This window comes from Tetrao urogallus, assembly GCF_951394365.1.
Source record: "Tetrao urogallus genome assembly, chromosome: 4".
In the NCBI taxonomy this organism is placed as follows: domain Eukaryota; kingdom Metazoa; phylum Chordata; class Aves; order Galliformes; family Phasianidae; genus Tetrao; species Tetrao urogallus.
In genome coordinates this window covers 42,890,362-42,917,503 of record NC_136817.1, presented here as the reverse complement: position 1 = coordinate 42,917,503, position 27,142 = coordinate 42,890,362, and the positions used below count along the sequence as shown (strand labels likewise).

Here is a 27,142-nt window from a genome sequence, read left to right as displayed (position 1 = left end):
GAAATCGAACCAGATACACATTAATATAAGTTTCTTGCCTGCAGAACTTCTGAGCAGAAAGCAAGAAAGTCCAATGCAAGACAGGGTCTCCCCCCTGTTAGAAGCCCATTGAGATTTCTATATAACAGTTACATTTCTGAAAAGAGGAATGAGGTTGATGAGTGTTATCCAGAAGTGTTTTCCCTCGGAGGGCCTCCAATTCACACAAGCACTTTCCAACATAGGAAGGGTACAGGACTACCAAGGACTGCAGGGATCTGGGCATTCCCGCAGGTAGGTCTCTGTGTGACCCTTATCCACCTCCATCAGCGTTGTGCACACTGTCAGCTAATAAACAGGTGGGAGGAGAGAGAAAAAAGCCTCATCAGAGGTATTACTGAAGAAACCCATCTCCAATCTAACTAAAGTGTGCACTTATTTAGCTAATTGTGGGTCTAATCTCTAAATCTGTTTAACAACTAACAACATGCAAGTACAAATAGCTTAGGTCCTCAGCCAGGAATGCCACCTTTACTGAATACAGTAGCTTTTTCATTTTGGAAGTTCTCTTAGACCCTTCATTTAAAAAACAAAACACACCAAAACAAAAACAAAGCACATTAAAACTTCAAGTTAAGACTAAAACATCTTATGTTGCCAGAAGAACATGCCTGTAGTATGCCTAAACAGTGTATTAATTTGTTCCATGCAGAACATGAGGCATGTATCTCAGATTCCTTCAGACTAGGATTCTTCGGGTGTCTGTAATGCAAAAACTGCCTCGCACCAGTGCTAACTGTAGATAAGGAATGGGCTCAAGCTACTCAGGGCTTTAATGCCGGGCCCTGAGAAAACACTTATTCTGAAGTAATTTGGAATTTTCATGATTGTATTTGCTTATTTCACCTATCAACCCTCTCAAACTCTACTGCATAGCACTGTGAATATGTATGGGGGTGAAGGGGAGGCAGAACTGAAATTACTTTATAGAAGGACATGCTCTTCTATTTCTGTTCTCGCACAATCATATGAATGTGGAGACCTTCCTGTCTATCTCCATGCCCCTTATCTCTTTTGCCTTTTGCTCTGTCATTCCAGTAGAGCTCCTCTGCTTTTATTACAAGTCAGTTTTAATTGGGGTCAGGATGAGAGAACCTGCTGCTTAATAGCCTCCTTTCAAAATGAGCATACCAGTTTGGTGAAAGGTTGCCATAAAAGGTTTTTAGAAGGCAGACCATGTTTATTTTGACAATTTCAATTCTAGCTTCACTTATAAAACCTTAAGCTTTGTTTAAATTTACAGTACAAATTCAGCCCTTTTTGCCTTTGCTGTGACAAAAACTGAATGTACCACTGACCACCTCCTCAGAAATGTGGCAATTCCTGATCGATTGTCCCCCTTGACCCCCTGCTCTAGACTTTCTGAGAAAACAGAAGCATTACCTTATTGAGGACAGGCTTTGTAGAGAGAACATCATAAATAGTTGGTAAGGAGATGTTCTGAAAGGAAATAATACATTGATGTTAATGGACATTAACTTGTTCCCTAGCATTGTGTAAATGCTGAGAACTGCAACTTTTGACTTCTCAGTAAGACAAACCTTTAGGAATACATAATACTGCAAGGACTTGTGCAGCCTAGATCTCCATACTGCTTCAGGCACCTGAGTGTCAGAGCTGCCTGACTGTGTGTGCGTGTGAATTCTACTAGTAATAAACAGCTCAGGAAACTTAATGTTTCTTAATATTAAATATCTCCTGTTTACTTCTGCATGTGCAAGGGGCTAGAAAATACTTGTAGGAAACCCACCTAGATAAAGCCTAAAACAAAACAACACAGTCATACAAAGAGCCACCTGGTATCATTAACCAGAAGTGTGGACAAATTACAAAGCCATTAGCCACCTTCGTCACTGCATCTGTGGTTGCAGATGCTCTAGATGCTTCTGGATCCTGCTGGATTAGAGCTGTAGCTTAAGCTGAGGGTTTCCAAATAGCAAGATTAGATATTCAGAGGATGTTTACCTCTTGTGATGTCTGGTTCAAGCACTTCATTGCAGGCGTTCTACGATTATCCAAGACAAGTGGAGGCTTCCAGCGATCATAGTTTGTTTCTATCACATACCACGTACCTTTCTTTATATCAAGGCTGGAAAAGAAGTGTACATTTGTGGTTTGCTTCTCTCAGTATAAACCCTAAAACGAGATTTTTTGGGCAGATATATGTATATGATATATAGATGATTCTAAAGAACTAAGTTCTAGCACAATAAAAGGAAAAATGTGACAATTACTGGTGGGGCCTGTTCTCTTTTGAAAAGAGGAGCTGGGCGTTAGGTTGAGCATACTCACTCCCAGATATCCAGAGCAGCTGTCCTGGAGCGAGTTATCACACAACCTTCTCCAGAATTTTTTCCCCCGAGTATAAAATAAGCTGGAGCCAGCAGTCTTGTTTTTGCCAGTTTGTTTTTTGCATCCTGGTAACTGCAGATAACAAAGTAGCATTGGACTATCAAAGGCTGTAAGTGGTTGTCATACTGAAGAAAAAGCACCCACCCAGGAAGAGTCTGGGCAGTTACTCCTTTTTTCCCTTTTCAGGCATCACACGAGAGATTATATTGCACTGACAGAACACACTTAAGTAAAAGCTTCTCTACTCAGTTTGTACTTAAGCTCGGTTGTTGAGAGGGTGTTCTTGTATATTCCACGTGTTGAAAATGAACAAGTTATGATGTACTGTACTGGTGTTCCATTCCACTAACTCATTAACTTTGTTTACTTCCTATTGTATGTTACTACCTGTTGGATATGTCTTGATGCAGGATGCTGTTACATATTCAGATGCCAGTAGTTTCATTAGGGAAAAAAAGTCTCAGAAAGCCATTTAAAAAGTTTATAGGAAGTCATGTGCCATGCTTACTCATCACCAGAATATGAGCAAAACTAGAATTATTTAATATTAATACTTCTAGGAAGATATCTATATCACTCGATACTAAGCATGTACTTACAATATTCACGTCAGGTGTGAAAGAGGTTATAGTAAAACATCTACAGGGAGGAAAAAAAGCAGTACCTTGTAGCATTCTCGAGTACTGATCTTGTGAGAAAGCCCATCCACATACCATCTCTTCTACCAAGAAACCATTCAAAGATACCTGCAAAATATTACTGGTTAGCTTCACTCTTGCTATTCCAATTTTCACAGCCTTTAAAATGATTTGTTCTTTATTCTACTCATCTGGCATCTTTTCACCATTTCTGTAACTGTTTATTTAAGGTAACTGGTATGTCTGAGGTCTGGAAATCTTGTACTGAAATAATGAACAAAACAAGCATTACTCACCAATATAACCACCATCAAGGCTGAAGCGCTCATTCATTGTCAGAGTGAACAAATCCTGAAAAGCATTAAACAAATCAGCCTCCATCCATTACAGGACTATTAATATCAGAAATAAGCAAAAGGCAACACTGCCGTTTATATGATAACTGAGCTTCTTATTCATTAGACTACTCTGTCTGTTGAGTAAGAGGCTAGAAGACCAAGCCCATGTCTTGGGCCTCATTAATCTCTGCTTGAGTAAGCAGAAATAATCATTCACAATTTTCTAACCTAGCACAACACAGAAGTGTAGTCTGCTGGCTTGCTAAGCAAGTCAAGCCAGTGGTCCTTGTTGCATCACTGAATTAGCAGATTTCCTCCCCTTGCTGTACGTAACCTTCTTCTCAGACCTCTGAATACTGTTGTAGTTTGAAGGTGCAGTTTTAAGGTCCAGTGCTAAGTAAACCCTAATGTGCTGCTGTTCACATACACATAGAGCTGAATGCAATTCAGCATGCACTACTTGCAACATGGAACTTTAACTCCAGACTTCTTGAACTAGTGTTTCTTTCAGAGGAAAGTGTAGTTCAGCTGCACCAAATCATTTTCAGAATGGAGTCTTATCAATCTCCTGAGATCAAAATATAAGAATAAATGGATACAATGCAGGGATGTATGCTAGTAATGCTCTGCTATTTAAACAGTGAACTATAATAAAGAGCAAGAGCATACAACATGTTGAAATGAAGGTGCAGTGGTAAGTTGGAGACACTGTGAAAGTTCTCTGCAGCTAGTTTATAAGGTCTAGATAGAATCTAGATTTCAGTGTCTATTAAAAAAAAAAAGTGCAGGTCTCCTCCAAGAAGGGCTGAAGAAAGAGAACTAAAACAAAACAAATGCGTGGTTTCTCCTCTGTGAGCGGTATCTTTCCATCTGCTAGCCAGAAGCAACAGCCACTTCAGCACATCATATGAACTCCCATTTGCTTATTCAGAATTCAAGCATACTTTTTAGGATTCATCCAAAAACATTTCATTTAGGCAATCTCCTTTTACAATGAACAGTGCAGCACCGTTTCCTTTTAGCTTTCTTCAGATCACTCTATGGTGCACAGGAGCAATTAAGAGCTCATAAATCAAAACATCCTAGGACAGATAGTTAAAGCAAGAAAACCTTCAAGTCTGAAGTACTATTAAGACATGGAGAAGCTTCCCCCATACTTACTGGTTTGACACCTGACACCATGCCTATGTATCCTGCAAAATTTGTAGACCTAAACACTGTTTTGTTGTTTCTCTGGAAGTCCAAGTTTACCACTGTAGGCTTCAGTTCCCGAGTTACAGTCCAGGAATTATTTTTAACATCCCACCTGTGGAAGACAGAACAGCACTGTAACTTCTGTCCCTCTGTATCTTTTAAAACTTCCAGTCACAAAACACAGGTTTCCCACGTGATGTTGATCTTACACCAACAAGCACTGTTCAGTAATTACCTGAGCAGCACAAGGGACAACAATAAAGTCTAAATGCATAGACAGCAATGAAAAGAACCAAATTTTATTCAGACCAATAGCATATATACTACTCAGTAGCACCCTTGGTACATCTGGTTTGTTTTGAAGCACTGATAGCTTCTGAATGATAACTTCATTCTGTTCCTACTGTCTAGTGGAAGCTGCTATTGGTACTGCCTGAGACACCAAACCTATTGTATTCTGAAAGCATGTGCTGTTTGTACTACAGCAGCAGGAACCTGTTCCCTCAAATTCTTACATTTCAAAGGGAGAAAACAAAACCAAATACAATTGGATGTGCCCTGTATAATGGGAAGGCCCAGTTCCAGTTTGTAGGATAAGCCAGAGCAGTCTATGCTAGGGAGCACTAAGGAACACTTACAGACAATTCTCTGGAAACAATCCAAGTTCTGGGAACAGCTTTGAAAAGTTGCCTCCATTTCTAGGGAGCACACTCCCCATCTTTTGGACAAAAGGTTCAACACAAACCTAATGAAGGGATGGATGCAGCCACAGCTGACAGTATCTAATTTTTTGATAGGCAGGTTAGAAATTTAATGAAGATGAACGTGTAAATTCCATCTGAGCATTAACATTAATCTGGGTAAGTGACATTACAAAATACACAAAATATATATAGATATGTATTTTTAAAAGTATAAATATACGTGGAAAATAAAACAAAATTCCCAATTATGAGGGATAGAATGAAAACTAAAAGAGGATCCAGTGCTGCTCAAGAGTTTGTATCACATCAAATGTGAATGCCAGATCAGTGAAATACGTATCATTGGCTTCTGAGCAGAAATGACGGGAAGTGCCAGTGGAGCACTGCACAGTGACCAGAGGAGTCACCTGGAAAAAAGACAAACAAACCCAATCCAAACCAACCCTCAATTCACTGCACACACCAAAACTGAAGTTTCTGTCCGATCGCTTGAGGAGCAAAATACGCTGTGCCTCTGAAATAAAGTCACACGGACTGTTCTCTGCGGATTTAACTGGAGCTGAGGAAGCACTAAGTAACACTGAACACAATTGTTTTCCAGTCATTCCTTGGAAGTGTGAAGCAGTTTGACATATGATCAGCAAAACAATTCCTTTGTTTGATTTAGCCTCTCTTCCACAATATACAATGCAGACTTGTTGGTCACCATTTTAACAACACTCAATTCATCTTTTACACACAAAGGTGGCACAAAGAAATTTCTTCAGCTGACCGTTTTTCTTTTATTTAGACTCCAAAGGCATAGTTTTAGGTACTTACCCAAGAAAGAGTCCAAAATCCAAGTTTCTGGCATGATACAGCTTTCCTGTATTAAAACAAATGAATGAGTAAATATATGCATGTAAAATATTCTAAAGAAAGAGACAAATATCAGCTTAGAAAAAGATAGAACACACACAAACAATAAAATACCATTGTATAACTGTCCTTTTTTAAGCATAGAAAAATGTGTTTTGTTTTTTCCTTTTTATATAAATATTTTATTATAATTGAAATCAACTAACTTTTTAAACTGCTGCCCATCTCAGTTTTTAACATTCTTAGTGCCACAGTAATAGCTCCACAAAGTAAGGCTTTTGTAAGCTTCCTGAAAACCCTTCAGAAGTTTTCTAAATCACAAGAGATATGGACAAGAGCTGCAGAAATTATTTGGAAAATGAAGTAGTCTCTTTTCTTAGAACAGACTATCCACTTTCTCTAGCACCACACACAGGCAACAGCTAGAAACCAGATGCAAAATGCATTGCACTAGAACCCCTCATGACTGAGAAAACAGCAGGTGTGTGATGGGTGTTTCTTCCTCGTAGCAAGACAAATGCCACCCACTACAAAAAGGAAATAACTAAAGAAAGAAAACCACACAACTTCTTTGAAGGTGCTTTTTTTTTCTTAATTTATGGCTCCTGTCACTCAGCCTTAATACATACCTCTTTGTTATCATTCCTGTTTATTATCATTGCTTTTAGTCTCTTCTACTACACCTTCTTGCTAAGAGCTGAGAAGGACCCTGTTCTGCATATTTTGATGCAGAGCCTTTCCTAGAATATTACAAAACCAGAAACACTATTCTGAGATGGATTACCTGTGCTGTCTTCTGCCACTATGGATGTGCACACAGTAAAAATTTCATAGAAGATATTAAAAATAACAATCTCCCCTAGAACAAAAGAAAAAAAAAATAATTTGAAACTTTTGCCAAACCAGGAAAAAAAGAAAAAAATTCTACTGCAAGGTTCAGTATTCAACAGCATTTCTATTAAGAGACTGTTTTAATCCCATTTGATCTTTGAAATGATCAGCAAAAGCAAGAGCATCCTGAAAGGCCTTCTGCCATACTATACAAAAAGCTGACAGCTACTTCCCTTTCCAGAAACTTCAAAACAAGCTATAAAACTCACTTTCAAGAAATAAGCTGTTGTATGCACCAGTTTTCCCATGCAAGAAACGGGGATATTGATCATACACAAAGGAAGCAGTGGGACTAGGCGCATGGACCAACCTTCTCTGTCAAGACTCTGAAAGTATCTACTTCCTGCCTGAAGTTTTACATTTCTTTTGCAGAAGGTGCAGAAGGCACGAAGATGTTGTAAGAGTCACAAGGGAATGAAAGCATAGCATGAAACAGTGCCTTGCCTCTGTGTATCGAAGGCAGACAGCGAGCCGAACGGGAAACCAAAGAGAACCAGGGAATCCCCCAAAGCTTGGGTACACAGAAGGCAAAGCTATCTCCAGCTCCCAAAGCTCAGGGGTCAGAAGCTATAGCTATACAGAGAAGATCCAGCCTGATAAAAGGGTTATATGATGTACTGCCATTCTCTTCTAAAATACTGGTTTCATTTAGTGTGGGATGGATTGTATTCCTTTATCTACTTAATTAATAATTTATTTGTTAAAGACACAGCTGAGTATAGTTATACTGAAAACAGTTAAATACACTAACTTTAAATGAATCTAGATTCCTCATTTTCACTATGTTAATAAAGTGTTGGAAACTATTACCCAAAGGAATTCCAGATGAATTTGCAATCCCTTGGAGCTCTTCATTGAAAGGATAAGGAAGTGTATCTGTCAGATGAGACTGAAAGGAAAAGTACTGCATGTTGACTGTGTAAGTTCATGCTATTTTGCTACTTGAAAGAAACCTTTCCCCAGTAGGTACCTCCTGAGCACTGTAAAACTGAGTACTTAATTCTTCTGCAGTTTGCAGAACTCCAGGATGTTTGTAGAGTACTTGGAAAGTAAACACAGCTAATCAAAATACTGACTTGTGAGCAATAGAGATTATCACAATATCTAATTATTGCTAGGAGCCATTAAGCAGGACTCTTAACATTAAAACAGCTCAACTGGAACTGATCGTAAGGTTGTCAGCATCTAAGAGAATCTCTAAAGTCATGACATAAGTGTATGTCATGTGCTAGCTTTGTGTCAACCCCTTGAAGGCACACTGGGATACTGCAGCAAACCAAACAAAGCATGGCCAGCACAATCTAAGGCTGCTGCAAGGAGAGATGGAAACAGATGTGACCTTACACCATCTCCAGCTCTACACTGTTTTTTACAGTAACAATCCTATGCCAAAGCTTATTTTAATCAGTCCTGACTTCTTTCAAACCTGGCCAAACTTGTCTTTGTAATCAGAAATTTTTTAGAGTTTTCAAAATCTGCTTTTATTCTACTATTTAAAAGGAGCTGAACATGGCACACAGAATTCCTGCAAAGTATTTTGTTACAGTGATCAAGAAAATAGCAGATACGTCCAACATGACTAATCCAAATTTGGAAAGTTCTCAGAAAAGATGTATTTTGGGTTTGGCAGGGTTAACTTAAATCTTCAAAATAACATTTCTGTTCTGGATAATCTGAAAGGAAGAACTGTTAGATGTAAAGTTTATAACTGCCAAATTTAGCAGCATTTTACTTCTGGTAGTCAGAGCACACAGTCATAAAATAATTCAACTGGAAATACTTACTATTTTGTGATCCACTATATCAACGATTTTGCCACTAGGGAAGAAGGTGTTTGCTATATCCTTAATATTCTGGATTACGGCCTTCAACTAAAAAGAACAAGGGCTTTTACTGAATCGAAGATCTCAAGCACAAGAACTGATAGAATACTGACAAAACTCTTTCACATACTTCTGAAAATAACATTTTACGGAAAGAATTAATTAAGGAAAGAGCCAAATGTGGCGATGTTGCTGAGAAAAAACACCCCCAACTGCCCATTTAAGAGTCAAGGCTGAAGTCAGCAGTGATAAGGAAAAAGCCCTAGCCTTTTTGGAGAAATTAAGCATTACTGAATTGAAATGTCAGTAAGCAGCTGTTCTGTAACAGGCTTGATGATTTCAAAAGATTTTTCATCCTGTGCAAACCCCATCTCTGCAACCAACACCCCTAAAAAGTGTGAGATATTCTGCACTTTCCTCTCTCTGCCATTTCTTCATCTCACCTTATTTTAATAGAAATGTGGATGTACGAAGGACTAGGAATGCTGCTTCAGTTTCAATTCTGTTTCCTGAGGCTGTTGCTTTGGTCTACTCCTCTCCCTGTTCCCTCCCCATGCTGTATTACTTCATGAGTAAAGAGCTTTTATAAATAAAAGCCTGCTTTATACCACACTGCTTCTATGCCTCTGCGTTCCAACCGTCACTGCCCCGATTCCTGATTCTGCTAGTTCAAGTGTTGAACAGTCAAGCAATTATTTTATTCTATAATCATATAAAAAAATGTGAATTAGATCTATTAAACCTTTAAGAGCATTTCAGCAGAGGTATTTCTTCCAAGCCATTTCCAAAAATGTAAAAGAAAGGCAGATGCTAGTTTTATACATGCTAAGCTTAAATGCAAACTCTGCTTTTCCTACCTCTGTCTTTTTGGCACGTATCAACTCATCCCATCTTTTGCTGGGAGGCAAATCAAGATTTATGATGTATGTGGGTACATTCCCTTTAAACCTAAATGAAAAGTAAAAGTGCAAATTTAAAGGCTTTGAAAATGCATTTGACAAAGTAAGTGCTTTTCACTTGTGACTGTAACCAGAACTGTCTGTAACGTGAACAAGTCACAACAAAACTTGAGATACTGATGCTTGTAAATCAGCAAGTTATTAGAACAAGTCCAATCAGATTACTTACGTTGGTCCTGAAGGAGGGTACATTTTACTTCTGCAGTCTTCTCCATACTGTAAAGACAGTAAAAGATTACTGTTGAGATATTTTTTTTTTTTAAACACCACTATTCTAGCAGTTGAGATTTGGACCTTTAGGACAAACGAGTTCATGATGGTTTGATAATAAAGGAAGGGAAAGTCTTGGGACTTGAGAATAAAAGAGGTAGTGGACAAGCAACCACTTCCCGTGCTGACACCACTACAAATAGCTTGTCTGATGTACTCTGAGGCAAGCACAAGTTTATGATAAATACACAAACCCATTTTTACTCTGTGACTCAAACACATGACTGGCAGATGACTAAGAGCACCTGAACAGCATTTTCTACAGAAAACCTCAAGAAACTCAAGCCTCAGTGTGGGCCAGAACAGTTTGTTCTGCTTAATTTCTGATTTCCCTTTACAGCGCCATTCATAAACATGTTCAGTGTTAAGCTTCATTTTGTAGCTGGGACTGAGAAAGCACACACAGCCATGGGCAAATTACTCAGCCACAGGAATCAGCTATAAAACCTTTTGGTTTTTTTTTTCAGATGTACTTTGGGAGAGTGCTCCTAAACCAGTGCTAAATATTATTAGAGCCACATTTCAGAACGATAGCTAAGAGCTAGTTACCCTCATCCCCCAACGTATGGCTAGCTAAAAATTAGTTTGAGGATTATAGTTAGGTGTACTCCAAGCAAACGCAGGGGTTACATAAAACACACATATATGTACATACACAAGCATGTATGTGCCATAAGTATTGCTGCACATTCTACTCATGAAATACAAATGCAGAGTAGTTGCACTTGTGCTTCAAACCAGCACAGGACATGGCCCCCAGGCACAGCTCGGAGCTTGAGAATGCAGTACAGCCACTCTCTAAGGAAACACACTTATACCATTCTGTACATCCATGCAGTGAGACAGAAATACCAACTTACAGATATCCTTCCCCTACTTCCCACCTCACCACTGATTTCCAATTCTTACTTGGCTGTAGTAGTTAGATGACTGATGTGTCCATTTAACACATCCTAGCCAATAACATCAGAGGCAGGATCTCTAGCAGCGATGCACCTGTGATAGATAAGCTAGCTAATGTCCATGCTGTTTTTGGGCTAATCACATTACTGGTTTTTAATGCTATGATCTAGAAAACATAATGTCTTACACAGCGCCACAGACTTTAAGCGCTGCCATAATTTCTTACAGTGGGAGACAGGAATTTTGAAATCCTATTCTTTTTTTCCTCCATTATCAGTCTTCTTTCCGTGGGCTTTCCAGTGGCTGGGAGAAAGCACAAGATGAAGGCTGGTGTTCCCTCACGTGACACAAGTGTATAGAAGCTGCGTGCTTCCCGGATTTCAGTGCAGCGCCACTACAACCTTTGCACAGCTGGAACAGAAGGCTGGACACAGGAGGGCATTGCATTTTCAAAACAAGGAAGTTTCAAAACAACGAGGGAAGGTGGAAATAGCAGATGACTAATTGGGCAACAGAAGTCAGAGGCTTCGTGCAAAGGCCAGCAAATACTTAACAGCATTAATGCAACTGTCTTGTGAAATTTTCCATCCTGCAATACTAAAATACATTAGAAAAAATGACTGCACAGATTTGGACCTGGAAAAATGTGCTTCTTGAAAGGCAATAACAACAAAATGAGTCCAAAACAGTCCCTTTCACATTCAGGCAATTTTCAGTAGAGGGGACCAGGCACAAATACTGCAGTCTGGACTGGTGCAAGATTAGCGAGAACACATGGTCATGTAACGTGCAGTGAACAACTGAACACCAACAGGTTTAGGTTAAGTCAGATATTTAATTAACTTCAGCTTGGGAGTCCTGCAGCCTGGAAAGGCTGCTGACAGTTTTGTCAGTTTGTATGTAACACTGCTGGATCCTTCTACCCATACAAGTTCAGTTATCTATCAGTATAGTCTGTGTATACACTGGGCAAACTGTGACACCAAAGCAGACTGATCTGATTTCGGACTACTTTATATTCCGGGTACTAAATGTTATGTCATTCCCATCTCTCTCCCATGCGACTTTAATCTTGTATGTGAAGCTATTTTTGTTCTCCCAGTCCTTTGCAACCTAAGCCACAAAAGAGGAAACGAGGAATGAGGTGAGGGAATGGACAAAGGAAGAGCTAATGAGAGACACAGAGAACAGATAAAGTATCCTCTCCTTATAGCTCAACAATTTTAGACCCCTTACTATGTATAAAGCAAGCTTAACAGTCCCCAGAAAGTCTATATACCTTCCAGGCCTGTTAGCTCTGCCTGATACAGCTGACGAAAGCCAGGACTATCGGCAGCTTGTTTAGAGAATCCACTACATGCGGACAGATAAAAAGTAATTTAAAAGGATGTCAAAACAATCAGAAAACAAGAAAGGATTTTATTTCTTTTTTTGAACATGCATTCTGGCGATGGGCAGAAAACTTTTATTTTCTGTTCTTTTTTTCTCCTGAAGATTAACTGCAAACTATTTTGACAAAGTTAAAAAAAACAGAAAGTCAACTTTTTCTGAGTTTCCCACTCTGAATGGTCCATATCACAGCCAAACACTCATGAACGAGTGCACAATTTGCCTATTTCTTCTGAAAGATGGAACACTCAGGCTGTCCCTCTACCTTCTCTAAATCAAGCACAAAACTCAGTAACTAGCTATTAAACCATCTAAAAACTCACAGCTATTTGTTGCTTGAGGGTTTCTTTACATGACCAGAAAAACCACTGGGCACTTTCTATGACCAGGTTAAAATAAGCAGCCATAAAGTCACTGCTGTGTCAATGAGATCATCTTTTCTGCAGAGTCTTGACACTGCAAGAACAGCAATAAACACTGCCTAAGAGAAGGACGAGCAGCCCTGCAGCACCAAGAAGGGGACCACCTTTAGCCACAGGCTTTGTAAACCAGAGATGATCTTGCAGGAAAAGCCAGCAGAACTCCCTCACACCAAGAGGTCACTGTGAAATTGCTTTACAAACACACACCAAACCCTTCAGGACAAATACATTCTGGAATGGTGATTAAATGATCTCTGTTCCTGTTTTACTTTTTATTTTTTTAAATCAGCTTTCATATGGAGACTGTATATCCTAATTACCTGATGTACAGCTGACTACAGAATCTGTATGTACATGTCAGCGTGTGTAATAACGTACATAAACAGATGCTTTACAGCACAACACCAAAACACTAACAGGAAGAATGCAGTGGGGGGAAAAAACAACATGGGAAAAGACAAGATGGAAATAATAATAACGAGAAGGGAAATAATACAAAATTGTTTTGTTATAATCTATTCTATGGAAAAAAAAAAAAAGTAGAGCAGAACAGGAACTGAGTAGGCAACAAACTATCAAGGCAAATTGCTACCTGGGAAAAACAAATAAATCAATTACTAACAGTTATTATTCACCACAATAAAGAAAATTAATATGTGGTTTAATGACTGCTGAGTAAATACTTCAAAAACTAGCCTGACTGCTTTCACATAAACAGGCTGAATGTAGCTTGTCCAGTCTAAACGATGCTCCAAGCCCTTCTTGGAGGGCTTATTACCATCAAAAATGTTTTTGATATAGATCAATTCCAGTATACTTGTTAATATTCAGTGTTTCTTGTCTTCATATTTTAAAACAGGTATGTTTATGCTATGAAATGCTGTTCTGTAGTTACAGGAGGTAGCATTCAGTCTCTTTTAGACAAAACAACTTGTTCTATTCTGCATATTCTGGTCTGTGAACTTTTTTTCTCAGCCCCTCTCCCTTTAAAGGGCAGTGCCAGCCCTGTGCCATGCTGCAGCAGTCCAGGAGACATTTGTCTTTCTGAAGACGGGAGTCCTCTTGCAGCACTGATGAAATGGGAACTGAGCCAATTTTAGTCACATTTTAAACAAGACATTCAGTATGGCTGAGGAGGCCTAACCAAAAGCTAAAGGGAATGGAAGTCTGCACAAGTCTGTCCAAATCCAAACCAAAATGCTCACAGCTGGCTGCACAGCAGCACAACTGGACACCCAGCAGGTATCAGCGCAAAGCTTCACCAAGAGCAACCAAACGAAAAACCCAACTGCAGCCAGCAGGGACTCACTGCCAGTTGCCCCTCACCTTCTTACAGACCATAATGAGAGTAGGAAGCTGAGGAGAGGAAAGCACGCTGCAGTTCTTCAGGAATAAAAACCACAACACGGAACCAGAATGACTCTGCTTGCATGCTAAGAAGGTGGAAGACAGCCTGCTCTAAACAAGGAAAGCTGACTTATAGAAACGCTTAAATACTTCTGAAAGCGTTATTTAAAAGAAAAGCACCCCACACCTGCTGCTTGATGGAACGACCATAAAGGCAGTGAATGGCCCGAACGGCACACACGCTTCCAGCGCGTCCTCCTTAACTTTCAGTTTGAAAATCACGGTTGCAGCGTACGCTGCAGTACATGCGAGACACAGTCGTACAAAACACACTGCAGCGGTAAATAAAGCCAAGGCTGTTCGCCACAAGAGCTGCTTAAAGCCCGTAAAAACGAGAGGACAGAGGCCCAGCGCAGGTGCCGCCGTCCCGGGCGTCCCGTTCCCGAGCCCTCGCGCCGCCGAGCCCCGCTCGCTCCGCCCCGCCTGGCACAGCCTCACCCGCCCCGTCAGACTCACCGGGTCCGGCGCCACGACGAGCGGCAGCAGCACCATCAGCACGGTGGGCGGCAGCAGCGCCCAGACCCTGCCCGCCATCCTCCACGCTCCGCTTCGCTTTCCCTTCGGCTCGGCTCGGCACTTCCCGGCTCGGCTGGGAGCGCCGGTCATGCGCGGCGCCCACATGACCGCCGCGGGGGTGGCGGCGGGCGCTGCCGGGCGGGGCGGGACGGCTCGGCTCCGCTCAGCACTTGCTGCGTTAGGGGTGCTTTGTGCGTACCCGTGCCCTGCGTGGGCAAAACTAAACCTCAGCTACCTCCCTAGGTGGTGGGAGACTTTGTCGTGCCGCCAAAAGCACCCCTCTTTTTATTTCCTTGATGGGCAGAAGACTTTCAGTCGTATTTCCACAGGAGCAAAAACATCACCGATCCCAATTCTACATCCATCCCGCGGGAAATGAGAGGTTGCCCCAGTATTAATATTTTGTGCTGAGTTTGATGTAGTGAAGTAGCTCATTAGCTTTCAAACTATGTGCTTGTAGCAGCGGTAGAGGGTTATTCTACCTGAAAATTTCTTATTGAGGCAGTAAATAGAGTGACATAAAATATTCTACAGATGCCGCATCAGCTGAAAAGTGGACAAGTGCACTGCAAGCCCACACCAAAGCTCCAGAACATCCTTATCAATTCTGGTTCCAAGAATGAGGTGTTAAAAATAAAGCACGTGTAAAATACCTCTTGAGGTTCCAGGCATAAGAACTGCAAAGCTGAGCAGCTGCAGCGTGATCTGCTGGGAGCTGAGTGAAAGGGAGCCGGCTGGGAAAGCTTAATCCACGGAAAGCTTCTCCTGTAGTTCCGCACAGGAAAACACGAAATAAAATTCTCTCTTAGGCAACACTCGGAGCAAACCTGTGGCACCAGTTTTCACTCTGTGTAATCACTGTGCGTGTCTGAGAGATCCTTTGAAGCAGGCAAGTTTTATGGTAATGAGATGCAAGGCGGTCACCTTCCTTAGGAAGAAAGCATTTTCCCTGCCTTGCCTGCTTAACGATGCAGGAAACCCGCAACTGGAGCCATTCTTAGCACCATGAGAAACGGAGTATTAGATTTATCAGTTTAGGCATGCTGTGTACTTATTATTCACTACTACATTATTATTACATATTACTACTACATTTTACTACTATTACATATTACTACTATATTATTCACTACTACAGATAAATGGTGCATTTGTCATAATACAAGGCACAAATCATGTATAAGTATTAAAAACCTTCTAGGAAGTCTGTGGTTTAGTTTACATCTTGTGCTTTATCCGGTGCTCAAGTCAGATTCTGTATGCCACACGTACTTAGGCACACAAAAAAAACAAGTATCTGTGATTTAATTGGCTATGCAATTAATTCTCATAGAAACCAGAAGGTGGCAAGGAAAATAAACAACACAAACCAGCATGTCCCTGGTAGACAGTTAACTGGAAGGTTGCATGACATGCACAAATTAAGAAACAGGGAAGGAAAAAGAATTATAAGGCATTAAAGCTAGAGGACGTACAGCAGTGTGTAGGAAGGCATCAGCTCAGAATCTAAGCTTGGAATTGCACAAACCACTGTGCACTGGTAGAAGAAGGTACAGAACCAACCAAGAAATTTAGGAAATGAGAAGTACGGAGTAGCACAAGGAACTTGATGCTTCCACGGAACTGTCATTCACAACTAGAAATTGAGCAGTTTCTATAGAGCCCAGCCACACTTTTTTGTTGAAAACAAATACCTGTAAGATGGTTTTCTAATTACTTGCAGGTACCTGAACATATTTTTGTAGTCTATGATAAGGAATAACCAGATTGAATTGGATCTTTTATTTTCTAAACTCGTGGCCAGAAGCGTTGCCAGCAATCATCTCTTTATTTCTAGCTTTCCACCTTCTGCCTGCAAATTCAGTGTTCACAGCTCTGGCAGACCTCCTGGCAGGTGCAACGTATCTTTTCTAGCAATTACAAGAACTCACAATATGGCCTTTGCTCACTATGAAAAAGGTAGCAAAGCCTCTCCTCCACAAAAGGAAATCACAGAGCACAGACAGACACTGCTTTTCAAAAGCTTCTGAGTTTCACCTCTTTGACCTTTTCTACTACTGATAAATAGCTAGCCATGCTCTGTGCTTACTGGCCCTGGCTCTGCTCTGGCTCTCTTTCAACTCTTATAGAAAGACTTTGCTTGTTCTTGCCTCTCTTAGAAAATTGGGGGGTAGCTACTTTTGACACAAAGCTCCCCAGAGAAACCAACTTTTCTCTTTCTCAAAACTGCTAAGTGCCAGACAGCTTTCCCTCTGAACAACATAACTGCACATTCTGATTCCCAAGTCTTAAACTATTAAGCAGGTAGCCCACCATTGACAATAGCTACTTCATATACCTTTAGTTTTTTTTGGAGCCATACCCTTAATACAAGCCAAATATTCACGTGTGATACAGACAAGACTTTTATGCCTGGGTTACTGACATGTTAAGGAATTTTAACAAAATTCTGGAGATACCTGTAAAATTACAATCAAAGATCAGTTCTGCTGATTACAGTTTTTTTTTTTTCCCCAAGTGTTTTAATGTAGTCTTACTAGAAAACACTTTAATATTCCTAACAATTGCTTTCTTTGAAAGAATGCCCAGTTAATAGAAACAGATAAGTATAATTTTCAGCCATCCCTGCTACATGTTATACAGTAATCTCAAAGTTTTATACTAGAACTAGGAATAAAATGTTAACAATTTACCATAATCATATCTTCATTATAAAAAGCAAAGTGATTGATTGATTAGTTTAGATGGTCAACTGATACTGTTACATTTTTGTTAACAGCGTGGTCTGAAACACAATAAGGGATGCAATAAGGTATGAAAAACAAGGAATGCCAATGGGGGAAAAGAATTCTACAGAAGATCACTTAAGTTCAAAAAGCAGCTATTCAAGGAGTACATGTGAAAATTTAGAGAAGAATTCTCGCTGTAACTGTATTGTACAGTTGTATTTAATTTCTCTGCATTCTTGGTGTTCTATCAGCATTAAGACACAGAATCTTACAAAGCAGCTGGAATCATAGGAAAGTCTCCAACATCTTGTACATATGAGACAGTTAGAAACATAAATATCCCAACAGTTGCAAAAACCAGCTCTGCAGAAGGGACACATTTCATTTCTCAAACTAAATAGGGAAGAAAATGCACTCATTCCAAAACAGATATTTATGCCAGGAATTAGTGAACGTGCTTATTCTTGCAGAACAGGTATGAAATGAATAGTATGAGTAAATTCAATGAACTTCAATGCATTAGAGAAGAATGTCGTCTGGCAAAATCTGTGTATGAAAAGCTTAGAACAATTCTTCAGAGAAAAGTCTCAATTTTTATTTGCTTTTCTGAAAACATGAATTAAAGAGTCCTTACATCGTATCATCAATTTGCCCAGCCCATGGAATTTTTCTTCTTCTGGTATCATAAATATTTCTAGGCTATCTCCTTATTTTCTAAATTCCTGGGAAAAAAAAAAACAAAAGCTTTTATTACAGACCTTGGCTAACCTTCTCATTCTGGCTACTATTTGTTTTACTCTTGAAAACTTAAATAGTGGGTTTAAACAATTATGAGGTACTTAAACTCTGTGCTTTTCCTCAAGACCAGCCACCTGTAAAATTAGAACAATTGAAATTGCCATTATATGCCAAGACTTTATTGGTCTGTTCTCGTGCTTCTTAGAGTCATCACTATCTTGCATTAGCTCACAACTTTATACTATTTCTGCAGTTCATATTGACAGTTAGTAAGGGCTCCATGGAGAGCTCAAATTATTGCCATAACAATCCTCAACATTGTTACCAGGTAGTCTTTATGACATAGATTACATAGAAAGAGAGAGTAAGTGATCTGAGGTAGTTCCTATAGAGATGTTTTTATTGAGAAACTTCTTGGCAATCAGAACAGACACAGGAAAACACATTTTATACAAGATACCAGGAATACACATTATACTATGACCTTACGAAAAGCACTGCTGTTCTATTAAAGACTATTTAAGGTTTATGCCCTAAAGAAACTAGCAAGTTTGACTGAAGTTATCCTTCTCCTCTTGTTAAATGAGGAGGAGCCTGCTAACAAGACAGTCAGTCCCTTTTCTTACAAGACAATTGCATTTCCATTTGTTTTAAGGTTGACTTGTCCAGACTTTCACCAGCACCTGGATTTTGTAATTTATCAATCTGAACAACGGGTCTGTTTCAAACACTGCTTTATGAATTCTGAACACTCTGGTCCCTACCTCACACTGCATTGGATGGTTCCACAGATGTTCTACTCAGTAACTGGTATGATGCATTCTATTTATTTCCTCTTGCTTGTTCGAGGCATTTACCTATTTATTGACAGTTCAATGCATTAACAATATTTTATTGTTGACAACTTTGCTGTTCTCATCTGCCCTTTATCAGTCTCTGAACTCAGGTTTCTTTCATCGACCTTGGGAGATCAGTGGATCAAATAACTTGTCTTCCATTAAGTAATTATCTTACTGTTTCAATAGCATGTAGTTGTAGCATAATATTAATAGTAACAGTTATTGAAATTTGAGAATAGGTTGATGCTTATTTACGGCTCTTAGGCAGTCCTTTAAAAATAACATAATAAAAACATCAGCAAAACAACTTTTGTAAAAACAATTATAAAAGACTTTACTTGTGTTCTCAGTATGATCATATAATCAAAGACGCAGAAGAAAATGGACGAGCTGGCTCTCACTTGCAGTATCTGTCTGCTTTCACTTTTGCTCGCCTGTGTGGAAAGGGGAATGAAACAAAACATTCAACACTGGACATTGCATCTGAATGTTTTATTTGACTCTAAATCTTAAGCAGGCATTGAAAGCAGCTTTCTGTTTTCTTTCTCAAAGCAAACACAAAAACCCACCAGATCACTCTGAGGGATAGAATTCAAACTGAGAGCTGAAGCTGACACTCAATCTATGATGGCTGTAGTGAATTTTTTCACCCCGCTTACAATTACGAGTTCTCAGAAGCACTCTTCTGCATTTTCCACTTAATGAATTAATGTATGAAAATTTATACCATACAAAACATTTTAAAAGTTCAAGACAGTTTCTGTATTCCTGGCTCCCTGGGGAAGTAAGAGATTTATTCTCACTAAATAACCTGAAAACTGCTTAATAAATTCTATTTCTTCTTAAAATGCAGCTCTCCCCTTTCCAAAAGGTACTGAAAAATTTAAAAGCTTATTTCTTATTATTCAAAAGAGTCATTGCCCACCTCCTCTGTACTCAATAAACTGAGCAAATCTGGAGATGCCCAAATGATTCAGTTCTGATGAATTTCCCAACCCAGAAATTTCAGGTAAATATGTGATAATTTGGAGAGTAACAACAACAACAAAAATGCATATGACTTGCTGCAATATCTTGACCTGGGAGGAAGTGCTCATATCTGCACCTCCCCTCTGCCTTCCCCTCCATGAAACCTATCCGTTTTTTGTATCCAATTTTACTGTAACCCCATCTCCCAATAATTTTTAAATTAGTGTGTTATTTCTTCTACATTAAAGTACCTGTCAAGCAGTGCTTCATGAAAAGTGCCTTCTTTCCTGGCTTTTCGGAGGGCTTTTGTATCTTCTTTGCTTACTTTCAGCTTTTTGTCTTGGAAACTTTGGAATTTCTTTCTGAAAAAAAGAGGAAAAAATGTTAAGAACTGCAACTTACTTCAAGTTCTGTATTTCAATAAAAACAACTGTGATGAGTATCTTGCAGTAGACAACTGGCCTAATAAAAATCTAACAAACCATCACACTACCAGAAGTGCACTAAAATTTATCTATGTGAAAATTACTCAGTTTCTTGAGGCAGAGTGGGAATGATACCATGCATGACTAACGTGATATGGTTAAAAGTTCTGAAGAACTTCAACTCCTTCACCCAGTAGCAAAACAAGACAGGAATGAAGGTGATGAAGGTGCATTGGGTGTAGGTGGCAAGGTGTTGGTAGTGAGAAGGCTGCAGGTGTGACCCCTGTGAGAAGAGGCCAGGAACTGCCCCATGCTAAACAGACCCACCATGTGGTAAACCCGAGTCTATTTAGCAGAGCTGGTGATGCCTCTGTGAAATCATCTAAGAAAGGACAAAGTTGCCACACAAGCAGAGGAAAGGAAGAAAAACAGTAAATGAACACCATGGACAAAGTAGAAAAAGGAGGTGATTCAGGAGCCTAAGCTGATATTCTCCTACAGCCAGTGAAGAGGATCACATTAGAGGGGAACACACAGAATGAAGGCATGGAAAAGAAAAACTATCCTGTACTGGCCAGTCCCCAGCTGAGGGGTAGGTGTGGAAGAGAACAAAGTGAAGTTGAGCTTGGGAGCAAGGGGAAAGATAGGTTTTTTAATTTTTGCTTGTCTCTCTTACTACCCATATCTTATACCAATATATATGTAGTAAGAGGCAATACATTAATTTCCCCCAAAGTTTGTCTGTTTTCTCTGTGACATTAACTAGTAAGCAATCTCCTTCTGTTTATCTTGATCTATGAACCTTCTCATCCTATATTATGTCCTTTTGCTGCTGAGTAGGAGGAAGTAACCAACTGGTTGGGAGTTTGACCCTTTCATCAAAGAAGCTCCCAAAGAAAAGAGGAAGAAGTTACTTAAACCTGTTAATAGCTCCCAACTACATACACATAGTTGATTTCACACTGTTTAACATTTCCTTTGTCTTCCTGTGGAACATCATCTTTCTTCTTAGTTTCTCTTTCAGCACAAGTTCGAATCTGTTCATGGAGAAGGAAATACGTAACAGGAAATGTCTTCTTTAGATTGCAATTTTTTATTAAAAATAAGACAATATAACCTTCATAACCAAGTGAGAGTCAGAGTAACTTTAATTTCTCAGCTTCCAGACTGATTAACTAGAAAAAAAACAGCAATAAAAGCAAGAGCTTCCTATAGTACAGGGAAGGATTAAGCAAGTGCTTCAAAATACTGTAAGATGTAATTCCACCCTCAAAGCAGCACCATTACAACTGTTAAGAGTTATCAGGGATAAAATGTATTTCTGAGAGATTGAGTCTGTAGTATTATTGCTCTGACTAACACACACTTCTATCTGCAGGCACATGCTTTTCAAGTCCAAATGACGTTTTTCCACATCCTCTTACATGAAATCTCTGCACCAGCATCGTTCTGGATAACCCTTCTCTGCTGCTGGTTCAGCCAGAATTCACCTTCTTGTATCAAGCAGTTCAGAATTATCTGGTGTATCATGAGAGGGTTTTACCCACCACTTCTTTAGTGGCATAAGTATTTCCAGCAGATAGGTAAGTACCTCAGTTTAGGCATTCCTGGAGCTCATTTGGCCAAATCACTTGGTAGCTTACAGAAAACAATTGTATCTCTATGCCCTCAGTAAACTGTAGCATAGAAGTACTTGGGTAAGCTTGAATATCGACGCCAGGCCTGCATTAATTGTAGAATATGGTAATTACCTTTATCATTTCTTCTTCCCCTGCAGTTTTGCTTTTGGCTTCTATGTCTCCATCTTCATTACACCTAATGAAACGACTGTTTGCTGCCAGTAATGCCATTTTTTTCTGTTGAAATATCACATACTGTTAGTATAAAATTTGTATATAAACCTTAATGGTAACATTGATTCTTTACAATACAACAGAAAGCTCTGTATGTGTATTCTGTTCTTTTACATGTAGACATTTAACAGCTAGTTGGCAGTCTTCTCCATTCTTACTTCCTACATAGCTGCCAAAATGCAGGAACTTGAAGTACATAAAAAAAAATTCCTGAAGAAATACAAAAACTACATCATATTTGGGAAAACAGAAGATAAGAACTTACAATATGAAAGAAATTGCAAAAAGGCAACTGGTAAATAACACTTCACTGCTTGTCAATACAGATCGCAAGTCAAAATGCAGTCAGATGCCAAGAACACTGAATGAATTATCCTAAGCAGCTTACATCTTGGAAGACAGGTTCCCATTGCTCTCTTGATCCTATAGCATCTGAACGCCCGACAACAAGTCCATCTGAATTTATACCCAGGTATTTCCCATAGCCAGACTTCAGAGCAATCCTCAAAGAAAAAATGCAGGGAAACAACAAAGAACATCTTGATTTAAAGCAATTCACAATTTTCAATAAATCAAAAATATGTTATTAGTATGCAATGTATTTTAAGAGAACATAAAAACAGGTATTCATATCAGAAACAAAGAAAACAAATATCAAGGCTTGTAACATTTTGTTACAGTAGTTACCTTGTATCAGACAACTTCACGGCTGTAAACTGTTCAGGAGGACTAGGGCCTTCATCATCTTAGGAATGAACGTTCCATTAGTTACAAGGTACATGTTACACACAGTATTTAACCTGTTAACACTGCTGTTTCAAACAAGCTGAAAAACAATACAACTGCCACTGCTAAATACTATAGAAATCTGCAATACTGCTCTTCTTTAGAAATTCCTTCAGAATATCCACACTCTTAAAGAAAAACAATGGAGGTGCTTGCTTACATTCAAGTAAAACAGCACAAATATAATCCTTGTTCTAAGGAATTTACAGTCAAGAATGTTTTGTAATTCTCCAGGTGATGTTGAAAACCATAATTTCATTGTAATATTATTTTCTCAATAACAAAATTACAGTTTGTCTCCAGGAACAGAGCCCTAAACCTTAAAAAGCTACTGGCCTCTCCATTCCCCAAAACCAAAGTGAGATAATACTGTCATTGCTGGTTTGAACTCACTCAGACAAAACACACCGCGGGGGTCGTGGAGTATTTCTTGTCTGACTGATGGTTGAGACTCAAAGTAGAAGACAAGCTCACCCCCTCCATACCAGTGCCATACACCATACTATGTTTGCACAGTGGCAAAACCAATACATTCTGAAAAGGATGCAGCAATAATCCTTCAAACTCATTTGCCTCAAGTTTCATTCTCAAATTGATACCATAAAAGAATTTAATAAGTTACATTACTTTTTATCCAGTAACAAGCAATCATCTCCAACGTGATTCAATTTATTATACAGATAAAACAGCAAGAAGAAATAAGTGAAACTGATTGCTAGTCATTAGGTTTCAGTCATGCTACAGCCAAGATTACTGCATTATTTGTAATGAACTGCCTTTAGCTGTAAAACTGTTTGCCTTTGAACGATACTACATTTATGCTTTTCATTACTGAAACTGTTTTTTTTCCCAAATTTCCTGAAACAAACCTTTGTGTGGTGCTCCAAGCGTAAACAAGCCATTATCAAGGGCATGGATGTAAGCTCCTTTATCCATTTCTATAGCTATAGTTCCTGTAATTTCACCGAAATTACTGACAGCCCACCAGTTTCCTGAAACAAACAAAATAACCATCACAGTTAATGGAGTATTCACAACTTCTAACTGCATTAGTTCAGGAGTCATTATTTCTGTATCTACTCAGAGACTTGACATCCTATAGATAGTGACAGTATTTCAAGATTTTTGTACATTATTTTATAATACCCAGCCAATGTAACGGTGTTGCTGCTGGAACAGGCTATCCTGCTATTCTATCCACCTTCCTATCCCTAATCACTGGCTCCTGTTCTCCATCCCTCTGTAGTGCTGTAACACCACAGAGCACTTAGATTCATCCAGCTGATCTAGCTGAAGATAACCTTGCAAGGAAGGTGTTTTTTTTTTTTTTATTCTGGATCAGCCTCCTGCAGTTTTGCAGTCACAGCCAATTACTACATATCCAACACAACAGAAACCTTTAAGTTATCTTCTGTGAAATTACTTCATACGAATAGCAGTTCTTAGACTTATGATGTTTCCAACTGAACAACGTTTGTACATTCGAGCTTCACAGAGTTCTACCAATGTAGCCCTACTCACATACGTGAACTAGAATTATAGTGTTTATATATTTAAACAGGTAACATTTCCTCCCATTATCTTAAAAATATTTTCTGCCTAATTAAGATAATTATTTTTAATTAATTAAAATATGATGTCTTTTTTCCTCATGGTAAATTCAGCAAATCTATCTTTCTTAAGCAGAAATAATCTTATAGAACACACGCAGCACATTTGCTTATCCTGTAGTGTCACAGCTTACTGATCACAGAATGACAGAATTACAGGTGTTGGAAGGGACCTCAAGAGATCACTGAGTCCAACCCCCTGCTAAAGCAAGTACGCTAAAATAGGTCACACAGGTAGGCATCCAGAGAAGTCTTGAATATCTCCATAGAAGGAGAATCAAGAATCTTTCTAGGCAACCTGTTCTAGTGCTACATCACCCTTATCGCAAAGAAGCTCTTCTGCATGTTTGTATGGAACTTTCCTACATTCAAATTTTAAGCCATTGCTCCCTGAGCAATGCAAATTCATCAGCATATGTATTTTCCAAATCTCTTCCAGGATTTTCTTTTGAAATTGAAGTGAACTAAAGAACGCAAAACACCTGAGATGTTTGGTGAAGCACAGTAGCCTATCTTCTCATCTATGGTCTTTTAACAGAGAAATAGGCACCAATTCCCTTGCAGTGCCTTTGCACAAAATAGAAAATAACATCTTGTTAGGAGCGTGGTGCTACAGTACATATCTGCATCTCTCATGACTGAATATATTTTAGCTGCTTTTGTGAAGTAACTTATGGTAAATTAAGGACAAACAGCACTGAAGAGCAGTCTGTTGTGTTATCTCTCAAAAACATACATAGTTTGATCCTCCTCTTTTAGGAAAAAAAAGGTGAAGTTACAGCTGGATACAAAATAACGTTTGCGTCTTTGGCTTCAATTAACAGTAACAAATTTATAGAGTGAACACATAACAGCAGTGTGACAAACTAGAACAAATAAAGAAGCTAACAAAACCTCCTTCCAGAAGGACTGAAGGTATGAGTGAACTAAAGAACTCAGGCAAGAAGTAACTACTACTGAGTAAGAACAGAAAGCACACGTTCTCCAAACTAGGAAAACGTCAAATAACTTAAGACATGTTATTCATGTAGAAATCTACAGAAGAGCATTATAAGTCTACCTACAGCAAATACTTCTGGAAAATAAACAAACAAAAAAACCCAAACGAGATCGAAGTAAATAAAGAGCTCAAAACTATATGTGAACATACTCGAGCAGAAAAGAGGCTAGACTCTAACTTACAAACATGGTGACAAGTGACTACAAACCTGAACATAGGGTACACTTAGTTTTAAGAGTTCTATGACAATCTTTTCCACTTCTGCTGTTCCCTAAAGCTGCCACAAAGTCACATAACTCCCAGAAGGCTGCTTACCAACGATATCAAGTTGTTCTTCTGCATCCTCATCCCTTTTCCTTTTCTTGTTCTTGTGCTTTTTCTTGCTGCAAAGGGTGACGTAAAAAAATAAGAGCACAACCGATGCACCCACCCGACAACCAGCGCTGTGCCGTAGCCTGGCTCCCAGGAGCGAAGCCGCAAGCAGCCTCACCTCTTCTCCTTCGTCCCTTTGAGAACGAGCTTGGTGGACTTGACGCAGGAGTACTCCGCCATGTCTGCCTACGGCGGGCGCGGCGGGACACGGCCCTGCGCCACGTACGGAAGCCGCCGAGCAGCAAACTTCCTCGCCGCCCGCTCCTCCCGGGCTCGCGCCATGCCTACACTTTCCCGCCTGGTGGTGGCGCGCGCTCCGCGAGCGTGGCGGGGGGAGTTTGCTCGGTCCGACATTTTGGCTTTGCATGCGCTGCGTTGAGGGAAGAATTGTCTGAATCCGCGCATAGAATATTTACTGTAGTTAATGTGTATAAGTAACAAAAAAGTTGTTTGTTTGTTTTTTTAAAAAAGAGGGCAACAAAAACATGCAACAGGCGGGATGAGTTTTAAAATCATATCACCCTTTGCCTTTTGCTTCTAGCTCTGCTTGAGTTGCCCTGCTTCTTTGCAGAGCTGCTAAACCCTCAGTGCTAGGGAACAAAGAGCCTACCGAATCCCTCTGGTGTGTGCTGGGGCTCACCGAGGTGCCTGGCAGGTGCTGTAGAGATGCATGCTGTTGCCCATCATAAGCACAGACGCATGGCACACCGCTTGGGGCAGCCACCTTGCCAAGTGGCAGAGGGGATGGCGAAGGTGGGATGGTGAAGGTGGCATGGCAGAACGAAGTACGAGGCTGCAGTGGAGCAGGAGCTTCGAGGGAAGCCCAAGAAGATAAGCCATGGAAACAAAGCTTGTAAGTCTGCCAAACGCGCCATATTTGGAGCATAGTGAGCTTTAGGACAGTTGTTCCCACCCATTTAGCTACTCGGCATGCCACAAAATCCATCCCCTGGCTTTCCTGTAGGGCACGGCCAGCTTTGGTGTGGTAAGCTTCCCATCCTCTCAACAAATACCTTCTTCATTTGGGAATATTCTTCCTAATACGTGTATAATTGGGGTCCAACCTAGAGCAATCACTTGTAATGTATGTTTTGTCATCTAGCCTGTTAATTAAAGGC

At 39.7% G+C, this 27,142-nt stretch overlaps 2 protein-coding genes across 2 annotated transcripts; both read right to left on the bottom strand.

Annotated features, from left to right (window-relative positions):
- Window positions 1-237: 237 nt before the first annotated feature.
- Window positions 238-14,721, bottom strand: ASAH1 (N-acylsphingosine amidohydrolase 1; the record flags this gene model as incomplete). The annotated part of the gene is made up of 14 exons (XM_079534673.1): window positions 238-327; window positions 1,423-1,479; window positions 2,005-2,128; window positions 2,332-2,463; window positions 3,056-3,137; window positions 3,326-3,380; window positions 4,529-4,673; window positions 6,085-6,130; window positions 6,908-6,982; window positions 7,825-7,903; window positions 8,799-8,885; window positions 9,695-9,785; window positions 9,966-10,012; window positions 14,644-14,721. 14 exons carry the CDS (start codon window positions 14,719-14,721, stop codon window positions 238-240), a joined length of 1,188 nt encoding a protein of 395 aa, XP_079390799.1.
- A 4,685-nt stretch (window positions 14,722-19,406) lies between these two features.
- On the bottom strand, window positions 19,407-26,204 carry FRG1 (FSHD region gene 1; the record flags this gene model as incomplete). The annotated part of the gene is made up of 9 exons (XM_079535053.1): window positions 19,407-19,443; window positions 20,230-20,340; window positions 21,349-21,440; window positions 22,155-22,259; window positions 22,645-22,759; window positions 22,944-23,001; window positions 23,912-24,034; window positions 25,968-26,035; window positions 26,143-26,204. 9 exons carry the CDS (start codon window positions 26,202-26,204, stop codon window positions 19,407-19,409), a joined length of 771 nt encoding a protein of 256 aa, XP_079391179.1.
- Window positions 26,205-27,142: the final 938 nt, after the last annotated feature.